At 43.8% G+C, this 16858-nt stretch overlaps 1 protein-coding gene across 6 annotated transcripts in view; it reads left to right on the plus strand.

Moving 5' to 3' along the window:
* SIMC1 (SUMO interacting motifs containing 1) overlaps positions 1-8871 on the plus strand; it is a 72483-nt gene extending 63612 nt beyond the window's left edge. For 2 of the 6 annotated variants that reach the window (XM_056574985.1, XM_056574984.1), the window contains exons 8-10: positions 2967-3129; positions 5505-5583; positions 8420-8868. In XM_056574985.1, the coding sequence (XP_056430960.1) occupies positions 2967-3129; positions 5505-5583; positions 8420-8634 (457 nt within the window). In that variant the 3' untranslated portion in view covers positions 8635-8868. Of the gene's footprint in view, positions 1-2966; positions 3130-5504; positions 5584-8419 lie in introns of all 6 variants that reach the window. The other 4 variants (XM_056574980.1, XM_056574979.1, XM_056574983.1 and 1 more) reach the window with 4 other exon arrangements.
* The last annotated feature ends 7987 nt before the right edge of the window (positions 8872-16858 follow it).

Raw genomic sequence — 16858 nt, forward strand, 5'->3', positions numbered from 1 at the left:
ATTTCCTTGCCCACCCAAGGGACGGCTTTGGTACGTGCCATGGTCTGTGTCCCCCAATGGAGCCGATAGAAAAAAGGAGATTTTTATGCTTACCGTAAAATCTTTCTCGAAGGATCCATTGGGGGACACAGCTCCCACCCTTTTTCTGGTGTTCCTATTTCAGTTATCTGTCCGAGGGTGTGTTCACTTATTTTTTTTCTTCTGGTTTCTCGGACTGTTTGTGGCTTTTCTCTTGACCTGTTGGTCTTCTCCTATTGCTCTGGGACTAAAACTGACTAGCTTAGAGGCCTGTGGGCGGGTATACCCTGCTGGGAGGAGCCGACTTTTCTGTTGCCATAGTGTCAAGCCTCCTAGAGACAGCAGCATATACCCATGGACTGTGTCCCCCAATGGATCCTTCGAAAGAGATTTTACGGAAACCATAAAAATCATTTTTTTTTTTTTCGTTTCCTCGTAGATTTTTGGGTAAAATGACTGTCATTACAAAGTAGAATTGGTGGCGCAAAAAATAGGAGGAAAAAAAATTAGAGTGCAAAAAACAGAAAACCCCCTGGTCCTTTAAAGGTTAAATGGAAGATCTAATCGCCAGGGGAGCTACTACAGGGATCCAGTCATCGAAAATGGCGGACAGAGGTCCCCCTCACCTGCCTCCAGCCCTCTCTGGTGGTCTTTTGCTCTGGTCTGAGGTTCTGCAGACTAGAGCAGAAAGCCATTAACACTGATCAGTGTTATGCCCTATGCATAGCACTAAACAGTATTAGCCATCAAGTGATTGCTATAGATAGTCTCCTATGGGGACATAAAAAGTGTAATATAATAAAAAAACTCCCCCCAATAAAAATGTAAATAATCATTTTCCCATTTTACCCCCAAAAAGTGTTAAAAAAAAATATTATAAATAATATACATATTTGGTATCGCCGTGTGGGTAAATGTCCGAGCTATCAAAATATATAATGTTAATGATCCCATACTGTAAACTGCGTAAAATTTTTAATTCGTCAAATTGCTGCTTTTTTGGCACATTTTATTGTAAAAAGAAATGAATAAAAAGTGACTTTAAAAGTTTTATATAGACAGATGTGGTATAGATAAAGTACAGATCACTGTGCAAAAAATTTGCCCTCATACAGCCATGTAAATGAAGGTTATAGGTGGTCAAAATAGGGCAATTTTAAACACTGATTTTGTAAAAAAAAAATCTATTTTTTTTTTTAAAAAAGCAGTACAGTAATAGTAAAGTATGTAAAGATGGGCATCACTTTATATTGACCCACGGAATAAAGAAAACATGTAATTTTTACCGTAAAGTTGGTTTTCATTTAAAATTTCCTAACTGAAATTTTTTTTTTTGGTTTGCCATACATTTTACGGTAAAGTGAGGTATCATTACTAAGTACAATTGGTCATGACAAAAAAAAAGCCCTCATATGGGTCTGTGGATGGAAATGTAAGTTATCCATTTTAGAAGGTGAGGATGAGAAAATTGCCTGGTCTAGGGATCCGATTGTTTGTTTGTTTTTTTTAGGAGCAGATGCCGTTAACCTGTGAACTTTCAGGCCGATAGCCGATCACTTTTACAGATATTCCGTGCATTTTATTTCTCCCAGGGCGCTTTAAATCAATGAACTGCAGCTGCTTTTGCAGGGCCAGAGACCGCCGCCGCCACCCGCTTCTCTCCCCCTGCCTGTCCTGGGGTCCTGAGTCCAACCGCTGCCCGCCGTGTGGGTCCAACCACAATCGCCGCTGTCCTGAGTCCAACCCTGCCGCTTTGCACAATGGAGATGGAGAAGCTGCTGAGTGAGTTCAGCCCCAGCCGCCACTCTGCTGCCCTGTGGTTGGAGCATGCTTTACCCGGACTCCGGAGGAGTGCTGTCCCCGGTCACCAGCCTGGCCTTCACCATGAACAAACTCGCCAGCCTGGGGATATAATTATAATTACCTGTTCCTGGGGTCCGCGTTACTTCTGGCTCTACGGCATCCTGCGCTGTTGCTGTGCGCATTGACGAATTACCTCCTCAACGCGACTCCACCATCAGTGGCCCGGCGCACAGTGACAGCTCAGGACTAACGCCGGAGCCAGAAGAAGCGCGGACCCCGGGAACAGGTAATTATAAAACCAGGGATGGGTGAGTCAATGGAGTAGCGGCCGTTTCTGGCCAGAGGGAAGGCTATTGGGCGGCGGTGGTTGGACTCAGGACCCCAGGACAGGCAGGGGGAGAGAAGCGGGCGGCGGCGGTCTCTGGCCCCGCCAAAGCCACTGCAGTTCATTGATTTAAAGCACCCGCATTGTCGGCAAGGTAATTGCCGATAACTTAGAAAATCGTGAATATCGGCCGATAATATCGTCCAAACCGTTAATCTGTCTATCCCTAGCCTTGACCTTAAGGTCAAAATGGGCTTGGTCCTGAAGGGGTTAAAGGAGAACTACATTTCATTTTTTTTTTTTTTTATCAATTATGCCTGGACTGCTACAATTAAAATCTTCAACTTACCTTCTGCCACTCTGCTGATATCGCTGTCCCATCCTCTGGCCCCAGTCCTAAGGCTTTTGGTGCCCAACAGGTCTCACTGTGGCTCAGTTTATCACTGGCCGCAGGGATGTCCTTCCTTGGCTGGTAATAGTCCAAGTGACAGTGTGGTTTAACAGGCATGGGCACCAGAAAGAAGCAAGTTACATGACACTGCTTAGCCTTTCATTGGCAGAGGGGGACACCATGCGGCTGGTGATTAACGGAGCTGCAGTTTGATGTCAGGCACCAAAAGCAGGAAGAAGACCAGGGCCAGAGGACAGGATTGATATTGGCAGCACCTGGGGAGAGGCAGAAGGTAAGAGTTTATTGTATTCTGGTAGACAGGACATAACTGATAAAAAAAAATAAAAATAAAAAAAAAATAAAAAAAATAAAAAATACAATTCACTGGAGTTCTCCTTAAATACTAACTTGATTTGTTTTTACTTTCAGAGAGATGTTCTTTATTAGTACAGAAAATATTCTACTTCGTGCAAAGATCCTGGAGCTAATCTTCCTCCATAGTTGTGAATTTCCTCCACCCCCAAACCTCTCCCTTTGTTTTAGCAAGATACTCTACTTTATAAGTAATACTACACTACAACTGGAGAATCAGGTGAGCAACAGTGGTCTAAACCTGGTGACCTAGTATTGTGTAGCCTTATAACATTTGAAATTTAATACAAAATTAACTTACAGAACAAAATCATTTTCAACTATATTTTCCATGCCATATAAAAAAAAAATGTTTCCGTTTTCTGGTTTTAGTTTTCACACTGGCTTCATAATACACTGACCCTTTCTGTTCTGTAACAATTTCTTTTCAGCAGTCACCTTATTATTGTAAACACTGTTACAATAAAGGTTACACCTGAGGCAGTCTGATCAGCATCAGGATTAGCCCATGTTCACACGGGTGTAAAATGTTCGGAATGTCCGCAGGAAAATACCGCCAGACATTCCGCACATATGAAAAATCTGGCAGGCGCTAGGACCGCTCTGAAATGTACAATCTCTTAGAGGGCAATATATTTCCTTAAGACTCCACATAAAGAATGGACTGTCTATTCTTTCTGCGGATGCCGGAATCAGGTGCAGAAATTCTGCCTTGTGAACAGTTCAGCAGAATCGCATTGAAATCAATGGGCCGCTGCTGCAGCGGAATCTCCGTGCGGACATTCCGCACAAGTTCTGCCCGTGTAAACATCCCATAACACTGACAAATATTGCAGTGCAGTACAGATCTGTATTGTAGTCTGTGAGAGATCAGTCTAGATCCCTAGGACAAGAAAATCAAAGAAAAAATGTTAAATATAAAAAAAATGTATAAAAAATCCATTATAAATTTTTCTTGGGGAAAAGAAAACCTTTTGGCATAGCCGTGTCTGTAACTGCTATAAAATTTTATTTAAACCACATGAGAAACACTGTTAAACAAAATCCAGCCCGCCAAAAACTAAATAGTCACATTTACCACTAAAAACATTAACTCATCTTGCAAAAAATCAAGATCAGTTGGATTGGAGTAAAATCATCCCAAAGTTATTCCCATGTAAGATATGTCAGATTAGTAAAAAAGGGTTCGGCCATCTAAGGCCAAAATTTACCTGGTCCCTAAAAGGTTAACAAATGTCATTTAAACAATTGGTACTTTAATGGCACATTCCTGATAATAACTATAGATTGTATGTTGCCTGACTAAGGTTTCTAATGTCTTTGTGGCTGCTGTGATGAAAAACTCTGAACTTCTGGTCACTGAGACAAGATGGCAGTCCCTATAATCCTGAGAACATAAACAAAATATATGTAATCCAAATCTATATCTTGTTTAAAGAAAAACCATATAAAAATGTTCTAGTATTTACCGTATATACTCGAGTTTAAGCCGAGTTTTTCAGCACGATTTTTGGTGCTGAAAACACCCCCCTCGGCTTATACTCGAGTGAACTCTCCACCCGCAGTGGTCTTCAACCTGCGGACCTCCAGAGGTTTCAAAACTACAACTCCCAGCAAGCCCGGGCAGCCATCGGCTGTCCGGGCTTGCTGGGAGTTGTAGTTTTGAAACCTCCGGAGGTCCGCAGGTTGAAGACCACTGCGGCCTTCGACATCATCCAGCCCCCTCTCACCCCCTTTAGTTCTGTACAGTACTCTCCTCCGCTCGGCGCTGGTCCGGTGCTGCAGGACTGTCCGGAGAGGAGGTGGTCCGGTGGGATAGTGGTTCCGGGCTGCTATCTTCACCGGGGAGGCCTCTTCTAAGCGCTTCGGGCCCGGCCCCAGAATAGTCACGTTGCCTTGACAACGACGCAGAGGTACGTTCATTGCCAACGTACTTCTGCGTCATTGTCAAGGCAACGCCTCTATTCTGGGCCCGAAGCGCGGAGAAGAGGCGCCCCCGGTGAAGATAGCAGCCCGGAACCACTATCCCACCGGACGACCTACTCACCGGACAGTCCTGCAGCACCGGACCAGCGCCGAGCGGAGGCGAGTACTGTACAGAACTAAAGGGGGTGAGAGGGGGCTGGATGAAGTCGAAGGCCGCAGTGGCTTCCCGGGCTTGCTGGGAGTTGTAGTTTTGAAACCTCTGGAGGTCCGCAGGTTGAAGACCACTGAGGGCGGATGACAAGAGGATGATGAAGGGGGGTGGGGATGATGACAAGGGGATGATGAAGGGGGGTGTGTGGGATGATAAGGGGATGATGACAGGTGATGATGATGAGGGTCTGGATGATGACAGGCTGTGATGATGATGAGGATGTTAATGACGGGTCTGGATGATGACAGGGGGGGGGGGATGATGTATTTCCCACCCTAGGCTTATACTCGAGTCAATAACTTTTCCTGGGATTTTGGGTTGAAATTAGGGGTCTCGGCTTATACTCAGGTCGGCTTATACTCGAGTATATACGGTATTATTATTTTTATTAAATTATTATTATTTTTAGGCTTGCTCTAAATTGCCAATTTTAAGACTTCTTCTACTTTATTTGGCAGGGTTCACCTTTGCAAAGATGGGATGAAATGCTGCACCATATAATCATGCTCTGCTTGAGTTTACAGACTGTTATAACAGGTAGCTGGTGTGTTGTGACCTAGTCTGCCCTGTCTGCATTTGAGTGATAATCTGAAGTCTTTGAATGTAACTGAACTAAAAGCAGACAAAGGGTGCATGTATACCACATTTTGTACAGCCAGATCCGGCGGGAGAATTTCAAAACCACCTGCTTTCCAGATCGGTGCATTACCCAATTCATTTCAGTGAGCTCAACTGAGACCGCTAGTGACAACTGTCTGCTAATTTTCCAACCACAGTTTTTATTCCGGGTCAAAAGCTGGATATGCTTGGAAAATGAGCCGACCAGAGTACCTGGCTGACTGTCCTACCGGATACGGATTTTCTTTATTACACAAAGCATGGGGTGCGTGCACCCTTAGAAGTTTGTCCTCAAGGCTCTTTTCATTGTAAATGATGCATATTTACCATGACTCATTCTTAATTTTTAGTTTAGTACATCTAAAGTAGCAATTTTGCATCTAGGATTTCCTCCGTTGTGATCCATTGAAGAAAATGACCAGCAGCAGGAAATGACTAGGAAAAAAGGCTGTACTCTCCTCTCTGCTTGCTCCTGGTCTAGTGCCATCTGCAATTATTTAGCATATTTCCTCTGTAACTGGGATATTAGTCCATAACACTCTCTGCAGGACTAATCTGTTTCTGCTAAGCAGCTCCTTTGGCTGGCTGGCTTGCACCCAGTGATCAATTGAGCCTTATGCCTGCCTTTTTGGCTGTGTACACTGGGGGAGATTGAGCAAAACCTGTGCAAAGGAAAAGTTGACCAGTTGCCCATAGCAACCAGATTGCTGCTTTCGTTTTGCAGATGTCTTGTTAAAAATGAAAGCGAGCTGATTGGTTGCTATGCGCAACTTTTCCTCTGCACAGGTTTTGATAAATCTCCCCCCACAGTGCAGGGGAAGGCAGAGCCAGAAACAGTCTTTTCTGTCTTTTCCCTGATGAGTCAAGCAGTCTTACAGCCAGCGGCTTTCCTCCTGCATGATTTCTGTGCAGCTGCAGACTTTGCAAGGACATTCCCATGTCACTTTGTTAATGTTGGACTCGCTGCTGCATTCACATGTCTGACAAGCTAACCCCATTCTTAGGATCTGTAGGCATCCCAACAGTCAGACTAAACTAATTACAATGGGAGGCTTCCTTGTCTCCCCCTTGTGAATATAACTGTGGGTTTGGCTATGGGGTTGCCAAAGATAGCTGAGCAAACTAATGTTTCCTCTACTTATTTAGCTAGATCAAGGTTCACATGGCTTTAACAACTGGATAGTTGTCAGAGTAGAAACAGAATAAATTTTCTCTGTTTCAGAAAGCTAATGGTTTCCTAGCTGATGCTTCAGCAGGACCCTTATGTGTAGCAAGCAGTTAATGCAACATTCAGTCTAATTCAATAAAAGTAAAAGTTGTCATCTATCTATACTTTGTGCCATTTAGCTATAGGGCAAAAGGGAGTGTTCCATACGCCGGTCTTGATTAAAGAGGAGGTATGGGACATGCTCCTGACTGAAGCCGCCATACCGGGCAGGCCCACAGCTGTTTTCAGTAGCTGGAAGCAGCAGGTGATTACTGCATGTGACTATTAACCCTTTAGATCACAGCTGTCAAAGCTGATAGCAGTGTCATTTTTTTTTTTTTTTTTAATGGTCCCTAGTGGTGTGGCTCTCTTCCAGTGGTTGGCCATCCACTGTTTAGTTAGCCAGAGGGCTTACCTCTTTCTGTCGCTAGCTGGGGTTCTAATTGAGAGAGCCTGCCTGTAGCAGGCTATACCCATTGAGCACAGATCAATTGATCTGTATGAGGAATCCAATGGTTCCTCATAAAATCCCCCCCCCCCCAGAGAGGACTAATAAAAGTGTAAATAAAAAAAACACAGATCAACCTCTTCCATGTTGAAACCACTCCCCCCCCCCTTTCCATATAAAAACTGACATAGTAAAAGTAAACATAGTTGGTATCACTACATGCGGTATAGTCCAAACTATTAAAATAACATTACTTATCCAGTATAGTAAATTACTTAAATGTAATACTGCTAAACCACAGAATAGCGTTTTTTGATCACATATCTAATAAAGAGTAAAACTATCAAGTAAACACCAAAATGGTCCAAATAAAATCAGGTTCCCTGTCATATTGAAGTGCCAAAGAGGCAGTGCTGAGCTGTAGAATGCACAACTCCTTCCATTACCCTCCTTGCCCTGTATGATTGGTGTACAGGGTAGGGACGGCCGATCATCGTTTGGCCGATATTATCGGCCAACAATCACGATTTTGGGCATTATCTGTATCAGCAATTACCTTGGGGCACGGAGTGGTGTAGTGCGGTGATAGGACTAAGGACCCCCGGACAGGCAGGGGGAGAGAAGCGGGTGGTGGCGGCGGTCTATGGCACCGCAAAAGCCACTGCAGTTCATTGATTTAAAGCGCCCGCTTTAAATCAGTGATCTGCAGCGATGTCGCGGGGGGATAAATAGCCGATAACTTATACTGGAATATCAGTATAAGTTATCGGCTATCTGCCCTAAAAAAAATAAAAAAATCGGTCGATCCCTAGTACAGGGCTTGGCTTCCAACACTGATCCTTGTCAGGACAGGAGTGGGGCGGAAGCATACATGCAACTTCTCTGCATTGCAGCCTTGAGCAGGATTTAAAACTGACATTAGTTTCAATATTAGGGTGCAGACTCTACAGGGTCTGTAGGTGAAGGATGGTTGATGGGTATGTGCTCCACTTTTCATTTTTGCCAATTTGGGAAAAATCTCATAACTGATAATTGACATCTAGCTTTTATTTTTGTATAATGTTTCAAGGTAACTGCAAACTTTTTTTTTTTTCTTTCAGATCACTTACGAACCCCTGTGATAGACCGCCAGGATGAAATTATAAAGAGACCACATTGTCTCTTTCATCAGTCTGAGGCCATCACAGAGTCTGAGGTGGATATTTCACTCACCCACTTCCGAACCGCTCTAGGAGCAGAGCCTCCTGCATCTTTTCTGAATAGACTTTTTCTCTTACGGTCTCTGCTAAATACAGCTGTTAAAAGGTATAACTAGTACAATATATATAAGACACTTATGTTCATTAGCGGTAAAAATAGAGGTTCTTCGCCTCATTTTTAATGGATTATATTTTAACGCTGGTAACTTTTTAAATCTGAAGTGACTGCGGGATTCAGCACTATAGCTTAGCACTTTGTTCATGTACATAGGTTTTGTTCATGTAGACTTGCTTTGTATACAATGAACTTTTACATAAATGATATTTGTAAAAACTGTGTCCCAAGAGCAAGTATTTTGTAAATTGGAAACTCACATCTGTTTTGAGTGAAGTCATATACTTTGTTTTGACTGTAATACTATAGCAGTAAGAGGCACTGTGACGTCAGGTGGCATTCTGCAATGTCGGAAGAGATTAACAGATCTACAGTAAGATTTGCCAGGCCTCTATTACTGCTGGATTCATATTACTGCTACTGGCTTTGACTCCCTTCTACCCTCACTTTAATGTGTAACTGTAATTTCAGGTAACTTTTTAAGATTAACTTTTGACATTATATATGTTGCATTTGAGCATTTATGATGGTAACCAAGGGAAAAAATGCCAATCTGCAGCTGAGCTTAGGAAAACAGACAAAGTGTACACAGACTAGCCTATGTGATGGCTCCTATACACTACATACAGACGAAAACTGAATCCTGCTTCCTTACCTTTCTGTATGTTTCTGCAATGTCTAAAGGGTTTGATACAGAGCAGTACTAAACAGTCTAATCTGTAAATCCAGCAGTTTGTTAGTCAGTACACCTGCAGAGTCTGTTCCTAGCACTTCCGCCTCATTAAACGCCCTGGGCCCCTCCCCTCTTAATTGACTTGTATAAGCAGTGTAAAGGTGCATTCACATTACTTTTTTGCTGTACGGTTGCCATATACGCTTTTAGCAAACCGTATTTATTGACCACCCATACAAAAACGTACACAACTAGATATATTTTTGCATTATTTTTTTTATCCCTGCACAAAACCATGGTCAACTGTTAGTTGTGTAGTTTTTCAAACTTTACTTTGCAGCTTCTCGGGACTCCTGCAGTGCTGTGGTACTACTCCTACTCCCATTGTGGAACAGACTTTTCCATGATGGAAGTAGTACTACTGTAGCGCCGAAGGACTGCTTCTGCATTTCCCCCGGCTACAGAAAGCTGTGGAATGGCCTTTTCACAATTATAAAAACCTTATACGGTTTATAATACAATTTTGCATACAATTTAGTTTTGGGGGGAAATAAAACTAAATTGTGAATGTAGCCTAAGCTGATCTAATTGCAACTGAAAACATGTCTTCACTCTGAACACTGATTTCCCTTAGTAATGAGTAGATAAGAAGTGTGAGGGGGGGGAAGCATATTTCTCTGATATAAGAAAATATATTTTATTTGCTTGTACTATTGACTTATGCAGAGTTCGTTGAAATGACAGGTACACTTTAAGGCCTTGTTATATAATTGTACGGCTAACTGTTCAGCTATTCTGCTGTATATTGGTCTAAGTGTTAACTAGAGGAACTGAAATCTGTACTTCTAGTTGAAATGTACATAAAGTTGCTTAAAATAATTGAACCCTTTAGAATTCTTAGGACTTGTGCATCGATTACCAATGTGGTCTGATGGTCTGTGGGGAATTTATACACAATATTCTAAATACAATGATAAAGCAGAGTTTCTGCAAACTCCGTCCAACCCAGAGCACACTTTAAAATTTTTCGATTTATGAACGTGCACTTTTGATAAATATGGGGATAAAAATAACTTTCATACAATGATAAATTCCCCCTCTGTTGCTTCATTGGGGGACACAGCAATCCATGGGTATTATGTTGCTGACACTAGGCAAAAAAAAATAAGCCTGCTCCTCCCAGCAGGATATACACTCCCACAGGCACAGAGCTAATCAGTTTTAGCATAGTGTCAGTAGGAGGCAGATGCAGGTCTGGAGCTCTCAAAATCTGGTCTTTTCTGTTTATTTTATAGCTATGGATGTCTAGTTAGGGTTTTTTCCTTTTAGGTCGGGCGACAGGAGCATGGTGCTACCTGATCGCCCACATGCGACAAAGGGGCACTGTGCATAAGATTATAGACCACTAACCCCTTCTCGGCAACAGTCAGGTCAGCACCTGGATGTAGTACCCTGGACCTGGGTCCCCCACTTGCCCCTGCCCACCTCACTATGGCAGCTTGAGTGATGCAGCGCAGATGTTAGCTGACTGAGGACTTCTAGGTAAGTATAAGAAGATGGAGTCCGTGGGTAAGTATGTACTACAAACCCCCTTCCCCCTCTTGCTCTACCTTACTAGGGGTCCTATTCAAAGTGCCCAGCTTCTCAGCCACCATTACTCGTGGCTGTGCTGGGCCAGAACCCTCATGGCCTCCATGTTGCCGGTGTTACCATATCTGCTGAGGACAGTCTGAAGAACTGTTCCCCCTTCACCTGGCCAGAGGTTTGTGGAGGTCTTCTCCCTTTCCCAGCTTCGCTCCCCGTGTGGCTACCACAAGCTTAGTTAGCTGGCTACTATTAGTCTAAGATAGGTCCCCTAGCGCACCCCCTAGTGTTTCCTGTCCCTAAGGAAGCCTGAGCTGAGAAGGTGTCCCTGTCTCAGGTGGACTATCCATAGCTGAGGGAAGTATGCTAAATCCCCGTAGTAGCAGGGTTTCCCTTACCCTACAAACCTTAGTTGGGGAGGAGAGTCTGGCTCCACATGAGGTTCCGGGTGCTCTGCAGGTGGGGGGAGCCCTTATGGCCAGCATGTATCAGCGCGTCTGGGGCTGGAACCGGGTGCAGGACTACAGGTAGTTGCCTGTACGTTCCCCCACACGTGCGCTGCTGCTCATGGGAATCTGGAAGCGGCAGTCGGATATGACGTCGGGTCATGTGATCTGAGGGCCCAGATGTGATGTCAGATGCCGGCCCTCTGTGTGTAAGTGCGGCCTAGTAGTATTTAGGCAGCCTGCACACTTAAAGAAGCCCTCCTTGTGGTAGCACAGCCAGCTATCAAGTCGGCAGCAAGTGTTCCTGAACAGCGTTCAGCATGAGTTAAGCCAAGGAGGACCCCAAACGGGATACAGCTGAAGTTACAGCCAAGACCCAGTGTACTGTACCACCAGCCACCTGTGTGTACCTATTCCTTGATTTTTGTAAATTTTTTTAATGGGGGTCATTAATGCTAGATACGGTTTATTTTCTAGGGTGATGTTCCTAAAAAAAATCTTCAAAAAAAGCATTTGGAGTATGCCTGTAATGACTGTAAATCTAACCTTTTCTCCAGGGTTATGACAGGCAGACCTGTTTCTTGTGTAGTAAAAAGTATTTTCTGCAGAAGTTCCATCTTTGCTAACCTCCATGCAAGAAATTTTTTTTAAATGGAGATTCAGAAATACTTCTGTTTCTACCCTGGTGTCTGCCTGCCCAAACCCCTGAAGCTATATTACCATCTGCCTGCGGTCAGAAGAAGGGATTATAGTAGATTCTGAAGAATCAGGTGAGGAGTCTTCTTCTGAGGACAATTTTTTTCTATCTGTAGGCACAGATGGTATAACTAAAAATGTCCGTATGGCCATGAACATAGAGGATCCAAAAGAGGTTAAAACTATCCAGGATAATGTTTGAGGGCCTTGAACCAAGGAAGCACAGGGTTTTTCTGGTTCAGATGCATTTCTGGTCTTATCAAAAAAGAATGTGAAAACCCTGATAAAGCTTTTTTTCCCCTCCCCAATGCACTAAAATGCAAATATCCCTTTTGATAAGGATCTTATGATGTGGGAAAAGTTCCTAAAAATCGATGTATCTATTTCTAAAATTTCTAGGAAAGGGGCTTTTCCCTTGGAAGATTTGGGGGTCCTTAGGGATCCTATGGATAAAAATCGGAATCTTTCTTGAAGGGCCTGGGAGGCCTCAACTGCTTCCTTCAAACCAAATGTGGCAGCTTCGTGGGTTTCTAGATCCATGTTACTATGGATCGACCAATCGTCCATGGATATTCAGAACAAAGTTCCCAATGAACAATTATTGTCTTCTATACCCTAAAAAAAAAAATCTGCAGCTTTCTTGGCGGATGCTTCCTCAGATTCCTTGAGACTGTCTGAAATTCTGCCCACAGAGCCCTCTGGCTAAAAACTTGGCACTGGGACATAACATCAAAAAATTGTGTGTGAGGGAAATTTGCTTTTTGGACCAGCCTTATCTGACATTTTGGAGAAGGCAGGTGACAGAAAGAAGGGGTTCCGTATCCAGCCACCCTTTAAACAAAATAAGCCTTATTCTTCAAATAAAAAAATCTAAATCTGGGGAAAATTCTAGATAGCGTTTTCCCATAGGTTCAAAAGGTTCTCTCTTTAACCAGTCCACCTCGATCTCTAAAAAAAACAGGTCGGCAATGACACTTTGGATAGAAATTTGTTCCCAACAGATGAAAAAATATAAACCATTTTTTAGGGAATACCCAGGAACTTCAAATTTAGAATTTCTCAGCCTCCCTCCGACTCGTCTTAAAATCACAGTGAGTTACTCAGGTCATCTAGGACAACTGGCTCTAGAAAAAAGTTATTTCCTTAATAGAAAAGAAGTCTTAGGGTGCTTTCACACTACGATTGTAGTGTACGGTTGCTGGATCCGGTTGGGAGGGGCGAAAATCGGACGCTCCCGTATCCCAGCCGGATCCGGCCCGAACCCCATTCATTTTAATGAGCCGATCCGGAATCAAACGCTGACTCCGGTTGTCTCATTTTTGCCCCGTATACAGTTTTCTGACCGGACCTAAAACCGGTTTCTGTGCGGAACAGACAGGGTACCACCAAGAGCTAAGCCTTAATGAATATCTTATCAAATATTTTTCTTTGGAGGATCAAATCTCCTTTCATTGTCCGCACTGCGCTTAAAAGGTTCCTTAAACATGAGCAGATTTCTTAAGCAGTCACAAACTCAGTCAGGGGGAGTGGTGCCTAGACCCCCAGATCTTTACCGTCTCTGGGGGACTCCACAGATAGACCTTTTTGCCACAAGGGAAAACCAGACAATACAAAAAATGTTAATGTTTTAAGTAACTTATGCAACCATGTCCCTCCAGCTGTTGCAAAAGCTACAACTCCCCCCTCCATGTGAATGAACAGGTACATGTGCGGGGGTTTACAGTGAGTTTCTCGCTGCAAGTTTGAGATGCAGCTAATTTTCTCCTGCAGCTCAAACTCCCAGTGGGAAACTCTCTGTAAACCCCTACCCCGTGTGAATGTACCCTAAAAAACACCACACCACACAAAATAAAAGTAAAACACTACATATACACCTACAATTACCCCCCCCCCCCCCCCCCCCCACCAATAAAAATGAAAAACTTCTGGTACGGCACAGTTTCCAAAACTGAGCTGGAAGCACCCTGTTTGGGAAACATTGACGTAGGGTCATTTTGGTATTCTTGCATCCTGGTCTGTCCCTATGAAAATCCCTAATTAAGGCCTCAAATGCGCATGGCGCTCTCTCACTTCAGAGCCTGTCATATTTCAAGACAACAATTTAGTGCCACATATGGGGTATTGCCTAACAAATTTTGGTGGGCTTTTTTTTTTTTCTTCCTTTTACCCCTTATGAAAAGGTAAAGTTGGGGTCTACACCAGCATGTTATCTCCTGACTACGAAAATTACGTGGCCGTAAAATGCTCTGCGGGTGCACAACAGGGCTCAGGAGTGAGAGCGCACTATGTACATTTGAGGCCTAAATTGGTGATTTGCACAGGGGTGGCTGGTTTTACAGTGGTTCTGACAAACTCAAAAAAATACCCACGTGACCCCATTTTGGAAACTACACCCCTCATGGAACCAAGGGGGTATAGTGAGCCTTATCACCCCACAAGTGTTTGACTAATTTTCTTTAAAGTTGGATGAGAAAATGAAGAAAATGTTTCACTAAAATGCTGGTGTTACCCTAAATTTTTCATTTTCACAAGGAAAATTGGAAAAAGCCCCCCAAAATTTGTAACCCTGTTACTTCTGAGTAAGAACATACCCCATATGTGGATGTAAAGTGCTCTCTGGGTGCACTACAATGCTCAGGAGGACTGCCATTGGGCTTTTGGAGAGAAAATGTTTCCGGAATTGAAGTCCATGTGTGTTTACAAAGCCCCCATGGTGCCAGAACAGTGCCCCCCCCCCCCCCCACGTGACCCTATTTTGGAAACTACACCCCTCACGTAATAAGGGGTACAGTGAGAATTTACACCTCACAGGTGTCTGACATTTTTGGAACAGTGGTCCGTGAAAATGAAAAATGCTCTTGCATACTAAATGTACAAAAAAGAAAGTTGCAACAGCACTCTGTCAAAAAAATGGAGGCTCTTAGCGCACTTTTTGATCAAAATGTGTCCCCCCCCCCCCATCCACCACGCGGAGGTGGCCTCATATCGGATGGGACCCTAACATGATAACTCACCTCTGCTGTGCATATAGCCTTGTGTTCTGGCAGTCCTTGTGCGTTTTCTGTTTTGGCTTTCTCTGTCTCAGGCCTCCCTTTCCATTTGCAGTGGGAGGTGCTCTGTTTGACCTCTGCTCTTGCTCTCCAGTGGTCTCCCTGCATGGAATATCTCAAGAATATCTTCCTTCTGGTGGCCCTTCTTTTCAGGCTTCCAATGGTTCCGCGACAGTCCTGGTTGCAGCATGTCAGTCCTTCTCCTTGATGAGTGTTTGTTGTTCTGTGCTTGTGAGACAGTCTTTGTGGTCAACCTCCTGCTTGGGGCCTTGGGACTGTGACCTTTGTACCTGGGGCTCCTGATTCGGGTGGTCGGTAGGTTGCTCCATGCCCTAGTCTTCTTTCTGGCTGGCTTGGGCCTGGGCGTGGGTCCCCCTTCATATCTCTCCTCAGCCTGGGTCCTACAGTTGCGGCTGGCCTCCTAACAGGGCACTTTCTTGTGCCTTTCCGCACAGATTTATTCTGGAAGTTGGTGTCTCCTCAGTGTTTGCGTTGCTAAGCCTAATCTCTGACTTGACATTCTCTTGTTACTCACTCTTTTGCCTTTTGGCCAGGCCTCGGTGGGCCTGCATCTTATGTCTTATCTTCAGAGGTTGTTTCTGCTATCCTGCCTGTTTTGGCCTGGCTGGCCTAGTCAACCTGGATGGCTGTCAGACCGCAGTCTCTGCAGGGTTCCTTCCCTTTGGGTCCTAGCTCACCCCTCCATGTTTTATGGGGGCTTCCTGGTAGTTGTTTGCCAGGTTCCTGTTCCCTCTAGGCCTCGTCAACATTTCTGGGCGAATGGGTCTTGTTCAGTCTCTAGACTGACATTCCTCTTTTTGGCGGTTGTTTTTCCCACCCCAGGGACTGCTTTGGGACGTCCCATGGTCTTGTGTGTCCCCCAATGAAGAGACCGAGAAAATAGTTTTTTTTGTACTCCCCATAAAATCTCTCTCATAGCCTTCATTGGGGGACACAGCACCCACCCATTTAAGGTTACCTGGTAAGGTTGTTTGATACCTGTTGTTGCTTTCTGGTGTCCTTTGGACCTTACTCCTTTGTTTGGCTTCTCCTACTTCTTTATGAGACAACTGATTCGCTCAGTGCCCGGTTGCGGGTATATCCTGCTGGGAAGAACAGACTTCTTTTTTTGACTAGTGTCAGCCTCCTAGTGGCAGCAGCGTAATACCCATGGTCTCCTGTGTACCCCAAAGAAGGCTACAAGAGAGATTTTACAGTGAGAAAGTGTGTACTTTTGCATAGCATTCTTATAGTATTAGCAAAACTTGCTGATTTTGGATCACATCACAAAAAAGAATAAGTAATCAGAAGCCAAATAAGCAAAAGTGGTGCAGATAAAAACTAAAGATCACAGTGCAGAAAAGGGTCCCTCAAGCAGTTCCATAGACAGAAAAATAAAGTTATAGGGGTTAGAATAGGGCAATTTTAAGCACTTACTTTTTTTTAAGCAAAAGTTAGACTTAAAAGTAGCACAGTAATACAAAAAATGTAATATGGATATCATTGTAATCGGATTGACCCACAGAGTATAGATAACAAATCTGTTTTACCAATTTGCCCAATTTTTACCCCAAAAATGTGTTGTTGTTTTGCCACACTTTATGGTAATGAGTCATTACAAAGTGCAATTGGTTGTGCAAAACACAACCCCTCATATGGCTCTGTGGATGGGGAAAACATTTGTTAAAAAGGCAATAAGGAAAAAAACTAATTTTCTTACCAAAATTTTCATTTCCTAGAGTCTGTAGGCAGCACATTAACAAATGGGTTAAAGCC

Source organism: Hyla sarda, chromosome 4 (assembly GCF_029499605.1).
Source record: "Hyla sarda isolate aHylSar1 chromosome 4, aHylSar1.hap1, whole genome shotgun sequence".
Lineage (NCBI taxonomy): Eukaryota > Metazoa > Chordata > Amphibia > Anura > Hylidae > Hyla > Hyla sarda.